The sequence below is a fragment of the Blennius ocellaris genome (assembly GCF_963422515.1).
Source record: "Blennius ocellaris genome assembly, chromosome: 5".
Lineage (NCBI taxonomy): Eukaryota > Metazoa > Chordata > Actinopteri > Blenniiformes > Blenniidae > Blennius > Blennius ocellaris.
The window spans coordinates 10,786,601-10,805,808 of NC_137654.1; the positions used below are offsets into that span (position 1 = coordinate 10,786,601).

Sequence of the window (19,208 nt, forward strand, 5' to 3'; positions counted from 1 at the left end):
AGAAGATTCAACAATAAAATCATGTGGAAAAATAATATATTGTGAAATGTGCTACACATCTTGTGTTAAATAAGCAAAATATAACATGAAAAGGAAATGAAAAAAGGAAATGTCCTTGAATGTTTTTGCCATGTTTGTCTTTGTTTGGCAAACTTGAATTGTGCTGTCTCATATCTTTCAATAAAAACATTAGAAAAAAAGAAAGAAAAGAAAATGAAGGAGAAACAAATTCCCCTCATATCCATCTAACTGACTACAGATAAACTGATTCTGGTTTCCAGTCACAGTGTAATCCTTCTGGCCTTTTCTTTCTGTAAAGATGAGGACCACCACTGAGTAACATGGAGCATTTTCTACTCGATTTGTTTCAACATTGGCACAAAAATAATTAAAGATGTATTCCATTTCAGTGTTTATACTTGGTTACCTGTATTTGGGTTGTAGGCATTCCCAATATTTGTAACAACGTTCCTGAAGACCAGAGGCGTATGAGTGTTAAATGGTCCCAGAGTTCCTGAGCCAGAAGCCAACAGGGAGGCTGAAAACGCCACTTTCTTTTCTGTGTGAGAGAAAAACATTCTTCAGTTAAAGCATGTAACTTAAAAACAAAGACATTGAAGTTGAGCTTGTTTCTACAGTCACAAACCTTCTCCCTCTCTCCTCAGAGCGTCCACATTGTTTTCTGTGATGTTTGCTCTGGTTTTAATGGTCACCAGTTCTCCAGCATGAGCTGAAAATCAACATTATAGTGAAACATTGCAGGAAATATCTTCATTGTAAACTTTACACTTTACAACTTGATCCTACAAGTTGGTTTTATCCCACGAGCTTCATGATGGACACTGCAGGTATAAGGGCTTAATTGTAGAATATAGCTTTCAGTGTGTAAGTTTACATATATTCAACATTTAAGATAAAGCTCTGCTTGATAATTGTACCTTGCTGTTGCAGCTCCAGTTCTCTGTCTTTAGCTGCTAAAACTGAAACAAACAAAAACAAAAACCACACACAGAAAATAATGAATGTTGGAAAACAGCACATCAGTAGTTCGAGGTAGTGTGATTACTTCTCTCACAGTTTTACCTTTGTTCTCTCTTTGTAGGTCCCTTATCCCATCCTTGTCCTGGATGTCACAAGCTGATCAGTAACTAGCAGGTAATTATATTTATCAGAACATCTAGGAGAAAAAACTTCTACTTTGGACTTGTTGTGAAAGTAGAAATTTCCCAACAGGAAACCCCACAGGTGCCAACCCACCTGGAATATTATTATCTGTACACAGAACACTCACATGAGGACAAACTGAACATACATAAACACAGTTGCAACTAAACTAAACACTCCTTGCAGGATTGTTTTTACTGAGCAGCTTAAATCTTTCCAGTTTCTCTAATAGCTCCTTTGAATTCTTCTGTATTGCAATGTGTATTTTTACTCTGAAAGTGCTTAATACTAGTTTTCTTTTTTTCACCTGATGCAGCCGGGGTAGATTTATTAATTATTACATGAAGGAATCGATCTCGTCACTAATTAGTTCCACCTTGGAGAAACTACTGTTGGGAAGACTGGTTGCACATCTGGATGCCATTATGTTGGAAACACCTTTATGGGCAGTTTGGCTATCGATAATAATTAATATTAATCTAAAAAGTTATTAAGTATTTACAAACATGTTTTGAATGCAAGACAAATCATTTATGTCCATCTCGGAAAATACTTGGACTCACTATATCTAATTGAAAAATACATTTTACTGACATTCAGCCGTTTCATTTCTCCCACTTGGGTCGAGGACTGTGGTACAAGAAATCTCCACTAGATGTCACTATGTTTTGAAATGACAAGCAGAGCAGGTAATGATAAGCAATAACCTCCTCACAGGATTTTAGCAAGACCAAAATCACCCTTGACATAAGGCCTCTGTTTGCCCTTGTTTTTAAAAGGAAAGCTTTTATTTATTTCTTATTTTGACATTTTATGTCTGAGGACTTACTGAACATAACAGTGTGACTTAAAAGGGTCAAATACATTTTTGAAACATGCTCTGCCAAATAATTGATTTGGTGCTTTATGGTAAAGGTAGTGAAGCAAAGCAAATGTTAAAATGGACTATTTGCAAAAAAACAAACAATGAAGCTTCTGAACATTAATTGAAGTATATTATCTTATTGTCCTATTACGTTCCTTAAATATTATTGTTTTCTTCTGATTTGTGATCAGAAACACTCTGCAGCAGTTGTAAGATATATGTGCAGTCAGCGATATCTTCCCGGACTTTGGTGGAGAAATCCAGGCTAAAAGTTACAAGTTCCAGCCGGTTATGATGAGGGGTCTCATCAAAGATCGATGCTTCGTATTGATCCTGATGTTCTGATTTTGTCTTATCAATCTGGTTGTTTTGCACTGAATATATAACCCACATGTAATTCACATGTTCAGCCGCATCTTGAACGGTATATCAACCAGCCAGACCTTCCATTCGGTGAGAAGCACATTGGACATTTCCTCCCGCAGATAATTCAATCGTCTGTGATTCTGGAAGAAGCACATTGGACGCTTGTTCCCACAGACCTATTCCCCCAGTCTGTGATTCCAGAGAAGCATATTCGAAGCCGCTCCTCCCGCAGACATTTTTCCACCCGTCTGTAGTATTTTCTGATGCTGTTCAACAATTAAACATCTTAGTTCAAATCAAAAAGCATCGCTGAAGCAGTTCTTTTTCAAGATCTTTTGGAAAGTCATTATATCTGGTGACATAACTTTAGAAGTTGTTGGACAACACGATTGAGAAGTTCCATTGTCTTTCACAGCAAGAGTAGTGAATTTAATATGATTAATTTAATTGTGAAATTAAAACATATTTACGTTTCCAGTTGTTGACATAAAGCTCCCCTAATGACAGACAAAGGATTGACAAAGAAAGGAGGTGGAGCTTTTGATTACAGGTCAGCTGAAGGGGTGATCACAGTGAAATGTCTTGACAACAAATGTGTCAACCTCCTCAGTAATGCATGTGTGATCCAGCCTCTTTCAACTGTCAAACAGTGGAGCAAAGAGACCCATGCAAAGACCAACATTCCATGCCCACCTCTCATCCCTGGCTTCAATAAGCACATGGCAGGTATTGATGTCTCTGTCTTGCTGGTCAAAATGTACAAGACTCCAGTTAAGTCAAGGCAATGGTACATTCCTCTGTTTCCATCCATCCTTGACCTGTTTATCTGATTTTCCTGGATGGTCTACAAGAAGGACCGTGGTCTACTGAATGAGGAACCAATCACCTCTCAGTTCACCTAACCTGTCATTATTTGTGTCTTTTCATTTATGTTGTTTATCACCTGCTGGACAGGAATAAATCAGTGTACATAAGTTTGTGGGTGGGTTGTTTGATCACTTTGGAATGTCGTTGTCATATCAGCTGAACACATTTCTGTTAGTGTAGCTGTGGTCCAATGGTGCTGGACGCCCTCATCAAGATCAAGAATGAGCTGGACCCCACGCTCACATTCAGACGATCCTGTCATGAGGGTAAGAAAGACTCAACAGGAACTTCATCATGGAAACTGGTTGAAGAACAATATTGGTAGAGTTGTGGTCATGAAATAAATCATTGATCTGAGTCTGCAGGATCTGGTGCCTGTAAGTACTTCAGTGTGAAGACTAAACCCCGTGTCTCTATTGGAAAGAGCTCCAAAAGATTTGATTTGAACAATACAGCATGAATATGTGGTGCATTCATCTGTAAGGTTTGTACACTTCTGCCGTTCTTCCCCACAGGATATGAGCAACTTCTATGCACAGTACAAATCCATAGAGCCATACCTGAATAAGAAGGATGAGAGTAAAGAAGGCAAAGACCAGTATTTCCAGTTGGAGGACAGGAAGTAACTGGTAAAAGATCTCTCTGTGTGGCCAACCCAGGTTAAAGTTTATTATCAGGAGTAAAACAGAATAATGTGACCAAGAAGATATGACGTATTAATTTTACATATCAATTGACTTGGGATTTTTTTTTAAATCTATAAATTTTATTGATAAATGTAATAAAGTTGCCATTATCACAGTGCTAGAAATAAACAGAAAGAAGTTGTAAAACATGACATTACTGTCTTGTGAACAATTCATATATACAACAAAATTTGCACAAGTCAAGATCTTTTAAAGTTCCCTTGCATCAAATATGTGATGCTTACAATACAAAGACAAAACAAGAATATGATGTGAATTACTGTGAATGAAGAGGTACTTTATTTGTTTACATTTTAAAATCTACAGAATTCATGATAATAAAAGAAAAAAACTCTACCACTGTACATGAATGTTGATTTTTTTTTTAATTATGGGTAAACTATTTCAAGAAAAAAAAAGTTCCATATAAACGGCACCAGACTCTCCAAAGAACACAGCTGGGTGGTCCCGGCTATGGTTAAAGGTAAATAATTATATTGTGCTTTTTACCAGATTGAGCAGACTGTTAATCACATTCACCCATTCACACACCATTGGAGGTGGCTGTCATGCTGGTGATCACTCAGTGTGAAGTTCATGTCTTGTGCAAAGAAATTGTGTCAGATGGGCATGTGAAGATGGGGCATCAAACGAGCAACCTTCCAAATGGGAGGCAACTGCTCTACCATCCGAGCCACAGCCGCCCACTGTCATACTGCCAAATCATAAAACACTGTCTGCAGTTCACATGGTGAAGAGCAGATGACCGCTGAAGGTACTGTGGCGGTTTTCACTATCATAAATTCTGCTATTTTGCCAAAGATGAGGAAACACAACGTCTCCGACCTCTAATAACAATGTGACACCGTTGGAAGCTTTCCCAAAACCAGAAGTCTGATGTTCATGTGTATTAAAAATATGCTGTCCGTTTTTCAACAACGCAGCAGTTGAACTAAATGATGAATGTCCAAATCCACTAATGTGCATCTCAAAGTGGTAGGCTCCTCTCACTGGTGCTATGAAAAAACCTGCAACACACATTTGGATGATGACATCAGGTGGGGTCATTGTTCATTTGGTGAGAAGATTCATCAACAATCAATCATGTTGAAAAAGAAAATATATTGTGAAATGCATTCCACATGCAGTACTGATTAATTAAAGTATAACATGAAAAGAAAATGAAGGAGAAACAAATTCCCCTCATATCATCTAACTGACTACAGATAAACTGATTCTGATTTCCAGTCACAGTGTAATCCTTCTGGCCTTTTCTTTCTGTAAAGATGAGGACCACCACTGAGTGACATGGAGCATTTTCTACTAGATTTCTTTCAACATTGGCACAGAAATAATTAAAGATGTATTCCATTTCAGTGTTTATACTTGGTTACCTGTATTTGGGTTGTAGGCATTCCCAATATTTGAAAAAACATATCTGAAGACCAGAGGCGTATGAGTGTTAAATGGTCCCAGAGTTCCTGAGCCAGAAGCCAACAGGGAGGCTGAAAACGCCACTTTCTTTTCTGTGTGAGAGAAAAACATTCTTCTGTTAAAGTTTGTAACTGAAAAATAGAGACATTGAAGATGAGCTTGTTTCTACAGTCACAAACCTTCTCCCTCTCTCTTCAGAGCGTCCACATTGTTTTCTGTGATGTTTGCTCTGGTTTTAATGGTCACCAGTTCTCCAGCATGAGCTGAAAATCAACATTATGGTGAAACATTGCAGGGAATATCTTCATTGTAAACTTTACACTTTACAACTTGATCCTACAAGTTGGTTTTATCCCACGAGCTTCATGATGGACACTGCAGGTATGAAGCCATACGGGGAGGAAGTGTACATATACCATTTAAACTTAAACTCTGCTTGGTGATTGTACCTTGTTGTTGTGTCTTCAGTTTGTCCAGCTCAGATATTTGCAACTCCAGTTCTCCAACTTTAGTTGTTTGGACTGAAACAAACAAAAACAAAACAAAACACACACACACACACACACACACACACACACACACACACACACACACACACACACACACACACACACACACACACACACACACACACACACACACACACACACACACACACACACACACAGAAAACAATGAATGTTGGAAAACAGCACATCAGTAGTTCGAGGTAGTGTGATTACTTCTCTCACAGTTTTACCTTTGTTCTCTCTTTGTAAGTCTCTTATTTCGTACCGGAGTCCAGCCAGCGTTGCACTCATCTCTCTCAGCACAGCATGGATGTCAGGTGTGCAGCTTTGTTGGTTGTTGAAGGTTTTTGCTGCTTCCTCTCCTGTTGATTCAGTTTGCATCAAATGTGAAATAATTTCATTGTCAGACTCTGTATTGTGCTGAGCTGCAGTGACAGAGCAAATCAGGAGCAAAAAAGAAAGAAAGGCGTCCATCTCTTCTCTCAGAAGTTGGTCTGTGTCGGTCAGACTGGTAGTCCTAGATGTAAGTGCAGCCTTAAATAGTGTCCTGGATGTCACAAGCTGATCAGTAACTAGCAGGTAATTCTATTTATCAGATCATCTAGGAGATAAAACTTCTACTTTGGACTTGTTGTGAAATATCAAAAAGGAGAAAAAAATGGTTACAAAGGAAATCTGTGCATGCAAACCTAAATGGAATAGTATTATCTGCACAGAGAACACTCAGATGATGACAAACTCAACATGCATAAACAGCTGCAACTGCACTTTATCAGAATTAACTGAAACAAACATACCTTATAGGATTTTTACGACCGAGCAGGTTAAAGCTTTCCAGTTTCTCTTCTGGAGCTACTCTTATTTCTTTTGTATGAGATTATGAATATTTACTCTGAAATCGCTTAATATTAGCTTTCATCTTTTCGCCTGATGCTGCCGGGGTACATTGGTTAAATATGAAATGCAGGAATCTACTTGTCACTAATTAGTTCCTCCTTGGTTGTACTACATGCAGGCAGGAACCAAAACAAACTAGAACAGGGACTCACGGCTCACCAGGCATCTCCAGATGCACAAGTTTGAGTTCTCATCTCATGCAGGCTGGAGTCACTGATAGACAACTTGAGTCACCAAACCTTTTCCTGGCTAGACTTTGGCAACGATTGCCAACTCCCACTCATTTCCTAGCATCAGATCATCTCTCAGTCAAAAAATCGGTTAATCCGAAACACCAGTGGCATCGTTGGCTCATTGCTGGTCGCGCCATCTGGCCTTCACTGGATTTTCTGGTCGGCCACCAGACAAAGACAAAGAGGGTTAATTTCTGTGCATCCATCTCTGTTCATGAGCATTTTTGTTGTGATCGGGGTTATACAATGTCGGGATGAATGTGCTGCTCTCCTGGCTCAACTGTGTCCTCACGGCCCAGCAAATCAGTGGCCTGCCGTCTGCCTCCGTCACACTGTCGACTCACCCCAACTTGCTTGGAGCCTCAGTTGAGGACATACCATGAAAGTTAAATGGAAGGTTGAGTTACATGGAAAGTATTTCATTGTTTTGGCTGATTCCATATGATTCAACTTAGCCATTCAATTGAGTACATTAATTATTGAGATAACTTGTTGTAATTATCTTAATTCCTTTGTTTTGCCATCTTGAAAAGTACATTTGGTTTCTTTCTTTGCAGTATGTCAGGATTGTTCCAGATTGGTGTGAGTCTGAATGGCATGAGTGAAAACCTATTGAGTTTAAGGGATTTCTACCAAACTATCACATATCTGCTAATATTAAGGCTTTTGAAGCAGCTCTGTTTTCTGATGGCAGGACTGACGAATGCAGCATCACTGATTTGAAGGTCTCTACAAAATGCTTTTTCAGTGTCTAACTAGCCTGACTGTTTGATCCATTTCAGAATTCCTTCAGTCATGCATTCATGCATTCATTCATTCATTTATTTATTGCTTGGTAATCATACAGTTACGAGAATTTAAAAAAATTAAAAGAGAAGAAGTAGTGATTTATCAGATCAAAACAAATAGTTTGCAAATCTGGACAATTTCAACTTCTTAAATAAATTCTTTTATGGAGCAACTTTTATGGAAACTACCTCCATAGGTACTATTCATATGTATTTTATATAGTCAATGGAGTGAACTGATCCAAGATCAATGATGTTTGGCATTCACAAGATCAGGTATAAATCTAAAGTGTAAATCGCCAAATCTCAGTCTTTTTAAAGTCAAAATGTTTAGTGAAAAGATGAAAACAAAGCTGAAGTTGATGACACAAGGCCGATTGATGCCCTTTTTAACTGTATTTTAGATATCAAGTCATAGATGGCAGCAAATTTCCTCCAGCTCAACCAGGACAAAACAGAGATTTTAGTTGTAGGTCCTGAACACCAGAGAGAGAAACTTTTACCAAAACTACTAGATTTTAACTCATCTTCATCTGTAAAGAACCTGGGTGTAACTTTTGACTCTGAGCTTAATTTTATCTCACACATCAAAAATGTCACAAAGACTGGTTTTTATCATCTGAAGAATATAGCCAGAGTCCGCCCATTTCTCTCTCAGGCAAACGCGGAGGTGCTAATGCATGCTTTTATCTCTTGTCGAATTGACTATTGTAACGCCCTGCTCTCTGGTCTCCCCAAGAAAACTTTAGCACCACTACAACTCCTACAAAACTCTGCCGCACGAGTGCTGACGAGGACCAGAGGGGGGCCCACATCACGCCTATTTTAAAATTGTTGCATTGGCTCCCCGTTCGCTTCAGGATCGATTTTAAGGTTCTTTTACTAGTTTTTAAGTGTCTTAATGGTTTTGCACCCTCTTATTTATCCAAACTACTTTTATCATATCAACCCTCGCGGGCCCTGAGGTCCTCCGGCACCGGCCTTTTAATTGTCCCTCAAACGAGGACCAAGACTCACGGGGAGGCTGCATTCAGCTCCTATGGCCCCCGTTTGTGGAACAGCCTGCCGGGGAACCTCAGGGCTGCAGAGTCCATTGAGGTTTTTAAAAAAGGGTTAAAAACTCACCTTTTTAATCAGGCTTTTAACTGATTTTATACATGTATGTGTGTATATAGTTATGTATTTGATCAATGTATTTATCTACTTCTATTTATTTATTTATTTATTTCAGATAATTATCACTTTTTTTTTTCTACCTTCTTTTTTATCTCCAGTGGTTCCTCTAGGGGGCGCTACACTGGTGGTGGCCGGTTTTGCCGCTGGTGGAGCCGTCCCATGGGTTTCCCTGCCCGGGCACCTGGCAGGTCCCCCGCTTATGCGGTGGGATTGGCTTGTCTGCCCGGTTGGGGGGGGGGGGATCTGTGGGGCGGCGCCCCCTGTGGTCGGAAGTTGTGCCGCCCCCAGTGTGGACGGCCCAAATATGTCCCTTTCCTCACCTTAGTCCTCAGTGTCCTGCCATGTCTCCATATCACTAGGCATGTCTTCACCTATGGTGTGTGTCTGCATGTGTGCGTGTGTGTTCACCTGCTTTTTATTCATCTATTTTATCTTTGCACTGTTTTTAATTCTTGTGGAAGCACTTTGTGTTGCTTTAATGTATAAAAAGTGCCATATAAATAAAGATTGATTGATTGATTGATTGAAGTATGTTTATCAAGTAGCTCATAGGAGCAGCTATTGTTCCCAGAGACATAAACATCTGTAGAGGCCTTGTGTTGCAGTAACCAACAGAACGGTGCAACACAATTACACAGTTTTAATAGCATTCAAATTAAGTTTTGATCACCTATAATTAAAAAATAAATAAATAAATCCTTTGTACAGAAAATGCTTTAAAGGTATGAACACATCAGAACATGACAGGACAACGCAGCTCTTCGGTTTTTGTTTGAATGTGAAAATCTCAATTGAAGTTGACCTATTTAATTGTAACAGCTGTAATGCTAAAGATGAAAAAATTGCTTTACAAAGGTTAAGTCGGTCAGCAAAAAATTATGTATATACATCATGACTGCTTTGAGGTTGTTCAGTGGTTGTAAATTGATAAGCTCTTTTCCTTATGGGACCACAAAGTCACGAGAGCAATGATTTCCTCAATAAATCAACGTGATACAAGTAGCAGGAACACGTGCTCCTTTCTTCGACAAGGCCTCCGTCCCGGAAGAGCAACGTCAGACTTTATAAAACATTCACTGAGATGCTTCTGCAGAACATGCTGCAAACACAGAGTTAAAGCAAAACCATGCATACTCTACAACACTGAGTAATAGAATAGAATAGAATAGAATAGAATATTCCTTTATTGTCACTCTGTAGCAATGTTAAAACAGTGTCTGCAGCAGTGAAATGGCATGACAGCAATCAAAAACGCAAAATAGTAAAAACACACAAGGCTGTAGAGGTAAAATATTAAGTCTAAAATATTAAAAGCCAACTCCAGGAGGAACAAACACGTATTTACAAAAGTAGTGCACCAAAAAAAGAGTAATGTTGGAACGTGGGCATCAAGTTCATCTGGTGGGACCCTAAACTGCTCCCAAGCCAGACCAGAGAAATAATGGAGGAGTTGCGGCTGGACTTTGAGCCTCTTCTAGGTGGTTGAGCTCCTCCAACTACTCAACAGAGCTCAGCTTTACACACATCCCAACTGTGGTTGTGCCTCAACACACTGCACTGACCATTATTTACTATTGTTGAAATATTCTATTAAATATTTATAGCCACAAAGCGATATTTATCTACTTTCCAAACTAGTTTTTGTTCCTTCTTTAGCAGAATCTATTCTCTTAGTTCTAATGAATTACACTCTTGCACCTGTGTTATATGTTTAAAATATATAAGATGAAAGCAAGCTGTTTGATTTAGTAGCTTAAATGGCACTAACTAAAATATATGTGAAGTAAAGGACTTAACTTCAGCGTGTTATTGGAGGATTTTTCCATACTTCAAAACTCTTAAGGTCAGTTACAAAAATACACCTTCACAATCAATTACACAATTAAATCTTGCAAAGTGGTATGAAACTGACCAGGATCACACATGTTTAACAATTGCTTGCTAAAGTATTCTCCTAAAGGACTATAGACTGCTTTGACATTACGAAGTATGACTTTCCTACAGTATAATACATAAAATAAGTTTTTTTTAAACAAAGAAAATACATAAAAGTCAACTTATCAGACTTAATTTGGTATGTGTTTAGAAATAGATACTGTCACTTGCAGCAGCCTGTTTACCCTTTATTCATATTATTGCGATAAATGCATCAATCAGACACACCAACTGAGAAAATTGGATGTTTTGCTAAAACAAATAAGCAGCAGAGGACAGTGTTCATGTTTTTATAACAAATGCTCACTAATATCAGTTTGTGGCACAATAATTACATTTTATATATTGGGGTATATCATTCAATTTAACACTGTTGGTTCAGAAGCAAGTATGACTTATCAAATAAGGTCACTTGCCCCATAAAATCAATGTCCTAGAAGGAAAACAAAAGGTAGGACCTTGTTCTCTGTGTGTAAAACGTGAACTCGATCTGATGGCAATATTTATGATTTGATTTTTATAATTTCGAAATATGTGACTAGGCTTCCCATGTAAAGGCCCATAAACACCTCCTGATATGATAGAGTAAAGCTCAAGGCCATTGCACGCTATGGCCTAAATAACAAATTCATTGTATACTTAAAAACCCAAACCTCTTTAATCATGTGAAGAAAAACTGTGATCAAAACAATGTTGTTGGTGTTCGGGGTATGCTGATGGACATCTTTGGTTAAAAAGTATGTTTAATTAGATGAGTATTTTGTAGTCATGATCTGACCCTCCTGATGGGATGTGCAGGGTAGACCTCCAAGGGAACCATCCAACTGCAATAACCTCAACTCACTCTTCTCACAGAGAGAGAGAGAGAGAGAGAGAGAGAGAGAGAGAGAGAGAGAGAGAGAGAGAGAGAGAGAGAGACCCACCACCCTGAAAAGCCTCATTTCAGCACCTTGTGTCTGTGATCTATTTCTTTTGTTTCTGAGGGTGAAGGTGAGGATTGTAGAGAAGCTTTGCTTTATAGATCAGCTTCCTCTTCCTCACAGAAAAACAGTTTGAATTATCCAACAAATATTATGATGTTCCAGTTGATTTCATCTGACAAATGTGTTCAGTGAGTGCATTAGAACTCTATTTCTGATTAAACTGGACTAGAAAGACAGAAGCTCACCTGATATAGAGTCGACACACGCAGAAACAATCAATAATAGAGAATAGGACTAATTGTAATAAAGTCATTTAAAATTTGTTTCAGGGCCTGTTTTTGTCTTGTACTTTGATGTGATGATGATGTGGGCTGACAAGGGTCAGTTGTCGATTCAAAGAAAACCACCAAAGCAACACACACTGGCCGCAAGCCTCGGTAAGATTGATTTACGTCATGTAGTCCTCTGATGTAGATCAAATGTCTTCAGCAACAGACTCACAGCAAAGCGCCACAGGAGAGCCTTTCTTTATTAACACCTCGTTGACATTGGTTCACAATTGAAACACCCTAAACGGATGGCCGTGAAGAAGTCATCTATCCATTAGTTCCTGCTTGACTCATCTACTGTAATTCCCTATTATCAGTGGCCCAATAAGTCTTCAATTAGTTGAAAAAGATCCAGTGAGAGAACTGAGACGAACTGGCAGAAGAGAGAGAGCACATCACTTCAATCTGAGCTTCTCCTCTTTTAACCTATAAAAGCTCTTGAAAACCAGGCTCTGTCATATCTTAAAGAAGTGTTAGTCCCATAGTAACCCAGAAGAACACTTGGTTCTCACAGTGCTGACCTACTGGAGGTTCCAGCTGTCAGTCTCCTCTCGTGGAGTAGCTTCAAGACTTTTCTATCTAATAAAACTGGTTCATTAGCCCCTGCTGTGATGACTGTGTCGTATTTGATGTAGTATAAATAAAGCTGCATTGAAACAGCGAATTCCGTGTTATTTCCACTCTTGGCACCTGCCAGGGTACAACCACCGTGGCCCTTTAAGAGGAACCAAACGGGGGGCAGCAGGAGGGGACTACTTCCTCTTCAACCTCGCAAATCAAAACATTATTCGTGCGCAATGGGTGAGTCTGCGTCCAGGGCAGGACGTTTTCTCATCCGCCGGCCGGTGCAGCTCGTCTGAAGGCTCCTCGCGCCGCGTCTCCTCCGCCATGCTCCAGCTCAACGACACCGTGGAGCCGGAGAGCCCGGGCGCCGCGGTGCTCCACCCGGCCGACACCGAGGAGGGGGTGGAGGTGGCCTTCACGCCGCCGGAGGCCGAGCGCAGCCTCGGACGCGGAGCCTGCTGCCCCCCGTTACAGACGCTGACGCCCTTCCACGTGCACAACCCCACCATGCAGGCCAAAGTGAAGGACTACTTCGTGTTCAGGGTGAGTGCTCACGATATCCCCCCCCCCCCCCCCCCCCCCCGCGGTTACACGTTCCCTCCCCCCGGAGGTGATGCTGATGTCTGCGGTGCTGCTGATCCCAGCCAGGTACCATCGAGCAGGCGGTGAGCGACATCCGCACGGTGGCGCTGCCCTCCGAGGACGGGGAGGTGCTCAGTGTCTGGCTGCTGGCAGAGTGAGTACACAACCTGGCAACCGGGTTGCCAGGTCCGATCAGCACGCCCCGGCCCACAAAGGCTTGATAGGATATTATCCACCGAACGCAGAATAGACAAGAGATATTTCATTAATCCCAGAGGGAAATTATTTTAAAGCTATTCTATTCTATTCTATTCTATTCTATTCTGTTATTGTAGCAAACAATAAAGGACATAAAACGGTGAAATAAAATAAGTAATCTTAAATATGTTAATTTCAATTGACTTACACTGAGAGTTTGCAAAAGTACAAAATCACAAAGAAGGTCATGTCTTCCTAGTGTGTGTGTGTGTGTCTGTCTGTCTGTCTGTCTGTCTGTCTGTCTGTCTGTCTCTCTGTGTTTGTCCTGTGATGGACTGACGACCTCGTGACCCTGCACAGGATTAGGCAGTGTTGATGGATGGATGGGTGGTCATGGAACCTTTGGTCAGTCTGATCAGATAAACTGCATTGTTTCAGAGATAAGTCATTTAGATTTGACCAGAAATAACTAGCATAACCTCTCCAGGAAACTGTTGCACGCCCCCCCCCCAAACAAACAAACAAACAAACAAACATCACTTGTGTGCAGAAGAAGAACCCATAATCACACAAAGCTTCAAAAAATGGCGGCGAACAGAGGCAACCAACCAAACGGTATTACATTTTACGTTAACTTTCTTCGCTTGTTCCAAATGCAATTTCTCACTTTCCATGTGATGCAGTCAGTACCTCTTCCTCACTGTAGGGGGCAGTGCCGCACACAGGTCTTGTTCTGTTGCTTTTCTTCTACCTTAAATTAAACCAGTTTTTTTAAAAGTAAAATGTTTTTAAAGAAAATAAAGTGCCGGTTCAACATATTTTTCAAGACGCTTGCAACAATTTTGTTGCATTCAAAAAGACTTGAGCATCAATTCCATTCAGCACACGGACTCTTGCCCCCTCCTGCCCCTCTGATGTGCCTGTCATCGACAGCAGGCAGGTAGTTTTCAGAATTGCTAAAATATTCAGAGTTGCTTAAAATACATTTGATAGTTGTTTGGACTTATATGACATTGTTGGTCACCTTAGAGGTCAGATTAGCCATGTTTGGCCAATAAAACCTGCGTGGAGGTACACAATATGAAAAATAATTTTGAATATGGTTGCATTATTTAAAATGCAAACAAAAAAAATTAAATGACAAACATTTGAAGCTCAAAATGGTTGAATCCTTGTGATATTAGTGTTCAACTGATGTCTTTTTCGTGTTTGAATAACATTTACATGTATTTATTAAGGTATATTTTGCATTTTACAAAGCATTTTAAGTTAAATTAAGAATGTCAATGATAAAAGTTTAACAGTTTACCTCAATAACTTACTGATGTTTCACTGGTTTTCACAATGTGGTTCGTGTCTTTTCTGCAGAGTCGACCACTGGAACAACGACAAGGAGAGACTTGTGCTTATAACTGACAGGTGACTGGCTGTTCTCTTCTTCTACATGTGAATTTAAAAAAAAAGCTTCCTTTCTCATTATGCCAACATGCTCTTTTCTTTTTTTCTTCTCTCTATGCAGGTCCCTCCTGGTGTGCAAGTACGACTTCATTAACCTGCTGTGTCAGCAAGTCATCAGGATCTCTCTCAACGCTGTGGACACCATCTCAATCGGCGAGTTTGAGTTTCCACCAAAATCCCTCAACAAGTAAGTCGGAGTGCTTCAGCCAGATAAGAACAAGCGGGAATGTATGTCCATTTGTGTCAGCGATTGAACAGCGATTGAATATGTTACGACAGCTTAGATTTAGGGTGAGAGTTCATGGGCGCGGTTAAAGGTTATAGACGTCACATCCGTCATTCTCCTTTGCTTCTGCTGAATTATTTTGACTGAAGAAGGGATGGATAAAAATCTTTTTCTTGCATGCTGATTTAAAAAAAAAAAAAAAAACCTTCACGAGCTAACCAGACAAAGAAATGTGAAATGAGTGAAAGCTGTCTGCCCCTCACACATGAACATGAAGAGAGAAATACGACACACCTTCGCCTCACATCTGGTTGAGAGCCACCCTGAGTTTAGATGTTGAGCCCAAAAAGCCATTTAAATGCTACAATATTTACTTGTGTAAATATTCTGTGGCTAAACATTCTGAATAAACACTTGATTGATCAGAATTGAAGTTGTTGTGCTGTGATGTAATGAAAGGAGATTTCAACTAAAGAATAAGGAGATTTTCTTGTTGTTGTTGTTGTTGTGCGGTGTAGCATTAGCAGCTCTGTTTTGTTTTGCAGAAGAGAGGGTTATGGGATCCGTGTCCAGTGGGACAAGCGTCCCCGGGCTTCGTTCTTGAACCGCTGGAACCCCTGGTCCACAGACATGCCCTACGCCACCTTCACGGGGCATCCCATGTCCCACGCTGATGAGAAGGTGGCCTCGCTCTGCCAGGTACAGTCCTTTAACCAGCGAGGCTGAACGCTCTTTCTGGTCACGCTCACAAACAGTTGAGGTCCAGACACTTAGACTTTAAACTAGTAGTTTCTAACCTTTTTACCCCTTAATCCGAACCATGATGACGTTAAAAACAAACGTGAACTCCTTCTCTATTCTCTTAGCGGCCCGAACACTAAATACTGGAGCGCACAGCCTCTCTCACCACCAAGCTGCTTATGGATTATAACAGTGCAGGAGATTTAATGAATGTATCGGAACGTTTCTATTGGATGCAGGATTTGCAAAAACCCTGGAGTGCAAGGTGAGACACCATAACGAGAGACATTTGAAATGTGAGATCCTTTATCGGTCAAAGGAATGACTCTGCTAACTTTATGTACACATGCGAAAGCCAGGGTGGTGCTGCAGTGAAGGAGCTCAAGGAGCTGGCTGTGGTTCGGGTCCTGGTAACTATGGCAACATAGCAATCACCTGGTCACAAGCCAGCTTGTCTGACCTGGCCAATCGGTAAAACGTGGAGTTCCAGGCGAAAACAAGATCAAAATACAGTAGAAAACAAACAAAACAACTCGGGCTGGGACTCCCAGTAGGTTAATAAATTTAAAAAAAAAATCAACACACTTAATGTAACATATAAATCATGTCAATGCAGCAGACAACAGGTATGGACATATATAAGTAAGGCGAGGCAATTTACAGTGCTTTACAAAGAAATTAAAGAAATACATTGAAGCTTTACAAAGAAATCAAACACATTAAAGCAAGCGATTAGGAATCTTCATCTCAAGCCATTAGGTAGACCCCACGTTAACGTCCTCCAATGCATTGACTTCCACTGAAAGAAGTCTTTACTTAATTAACATAGTCTAAACAAATAATACGTTCACATTGCTTGTGCCAAACGGCAGTGGTGAGTAATGGCTGTCAAAATCTGTTTGCATCCAAGTGGGAAGATGTAAAGGTTCAGCTTCTTTACATCGTCGCGGGGGATTTTGGTCGGGATGATAAATAAGACTGAGAGGGCAATTGCCCTCAACATTATGTTCATAAAGAGAAAAGAAAACAACTTAATTTAGAACAATAGATAAACAATGAGATCGCAGCCACAAGATTGATCGACAAAGCCTTTACCTGCTTATTGGTAAACGTTCTCATTCCAGCTGCATCAACTAAATATTGCTTCTTTTGGCTGCAAAGTCTCAAGTGCATCCGTTATTTCACATTTCGGAACAAGCGCCAGGAGCCCCAACACTTGAATAAATGTATCAGCTGTGTGCTATTAAAGCATTGGATCGAGTTCTGTGTTGTCTTTGCCGTCACGTTTCCAGATGGATAACTTCAGAACCCAGCTGGTGCAGGCAGTGAAGAAAGCCCACAAGGAGCACCCCATCCCGGGCCGCGCGAACGGAGTCCTGATCCTGGAGAGACCCCTGCTCATCGAGACCTACCTGGGCATCATGTCCTTCATCAACAACGAGGCCAAGCTGGGCTACTCCATAACACGCGGCAAGATTGGCTTCTGAGGCTCCACAATGCAAAGCGCGCGTGTGTGTGTGTGTGTGTGTGTGTGTGGTGCATGGCACTGTGTGAGGGGAGCATGCAGCGTCATGTGCCCCCGCCGCCGTTTCAAAAAAGCTGGCGTCACGGACAAATAGTAGGTCGTCAGTGATGCGCAGCACTGCATGAACCGTCGACTCATTCGTTTTTCCCCAGTCGCCTCCCATCAGAGAGCTGCGTCCTCCAGACGGATCCGAGGCGGACGTGAGCGGACGCGGCGCTCGCTTTACGTTTCAGCTTCGCATAATGTCATGCTTCTCATTGAAAACGTTGTAAAAGCTGCTCATGGGGGTCGTGGATTTCTATATGTGGGCCTCTTCTGGGCTGTGCAAGAGAGTTTGGGGTAGGGAATACAGTAAAAGGTGGATCTCTTTACTAATTTATTTTAAGAGAAATACAAAAGAAACTTTAATGTAACAGTTATGACAAACTTTTAGCATCTAATTAGCGGGTGAAGAGTTATTTCTTCCAATCGCTCATACATACCAACATGATACCTTAACACTTTAAAAACACCTGATAGATTCTGCTTATTTGTGAAACTATGAAGTGTAGATCAAGGTTTCACACTGAGGAGCTGCTGGGTTCTCTGATAATAAAGATTTAACAGCTTCTCCACATGATTGTTGCAATAGATGTGATGTGGAACGGGGGGGGGGGGGGGGGGGGGGGGGGCAGGATCTGCTTAAAGAACAGCTCCCGGTTCTGTTACTTCCCGACACGTTCAAATGAAAGACTTCCTCAGAACGCGAGAGACTTGGAATAGTGAGACTCAGAAGTTCCATGTTGAGTGTTTGTGAAGTCAGTCTTTTTTGCTCCCGTAACCAAAAAAATTTTTTTATACGTCAAGATGTTTTCTGCAGTGTCAACTGTGTCTTTGGTTCTAAAGTTGCCTTGTTGGTTCTGCAAGTCACGTTGGTCTTTTCACTCAGATCTAGTAAACAGACAAGCTCCACGTTGCACACGCACATGAAGTCCATCCGTCATATCAGGTGGATACTGCAGTTTTTAAAAAGATTTTTTTTTTCTTCCTCCCTAAACTGCACATGATGATTCAACCAAAGGCTTCAGATTCTGCCACCATGTTAAACAACACTAAAACTTTGTGTATCAAGACATGTTTGTTTTCTGGTCTGCATGTATCCTGCACGTTGAGTTTGCATGATGGATGTTTTTTGTTTTTTTTTCGTTTTTTTGTTGTTGAAAGAAATACTCTGATTAAACTTGTACAAAAAGGACCGTTTAGTCTTTCTGCACTCGCTTTGATGTGGTTAACTCATAAAGCTTCTGGAGGTTAACTTATTAAAAATGTGACAAAGCGTACACTTATGTCTTTGTAGCACAGAGGCTAATTATGAACAATGAAAAATTCCTCCATGTTTTATTCATCACGCCTACATGATGTTCCAACTGTCAACAAGAGGAGTGAGACTGGACACCACTGATATTGGAAACCCGAAGAGTGGATTCCATCAGTGACGTAACGATCCAGGAGTGTTTTTATGAAGACGCAGATCTTCTCCATCCATCTCCAGCAGCAGCTGCAGCTAGATCGTCTTCCCTCCGGCATGACCTCCAAGCCACCGTTCATCACATCCGGCTGCGACTGAACCGTCATTCTGATAAACTGACAAGCTGCAGAATTCATTTTTTTATAGAGCATAATTTATTACAAAATTTATTCATGAAAATACATGTAGAAAACCTATACAATCTGGTAAACTTTTACTATCTCACAGTGTTTGC

At 40.6% G+C, this 19,208-nt stretch overlaps 1 protein-coding gene across 1 annotated transcript; it reads left to right on the plus strand.

Annotated features, from left to right (window-relative positions):
• Positions 1-12,912: 12,912 nt before the first annotated feature.
• tprg1l (tumor protein p63 regulated 1-like) lies at positions 12,913-17,566 on the plus strand. The gene is made up of 6 exons (XM_080496103.1): positions 12,913-13,279; positions 13,381-13,472; positions 14,885-14,935; positions 15,036-15,161; positions 15,746-15,899; positions 17,234-17,566. Exons 1-6 carry the CDS (start codon positions 13,061-13,063, stop codon positions 17,426-17,428), a joined length of 837 nt encoding a protein of 278 aa, XP_080352229.1. The 5' UTR covers positions 12,913-13,060; the 3' UTR covers positions 17,429-17,566.
• The last annotated feature ends 1,642 nt before the right edge of the window (positions 17,567-19,208 follow it).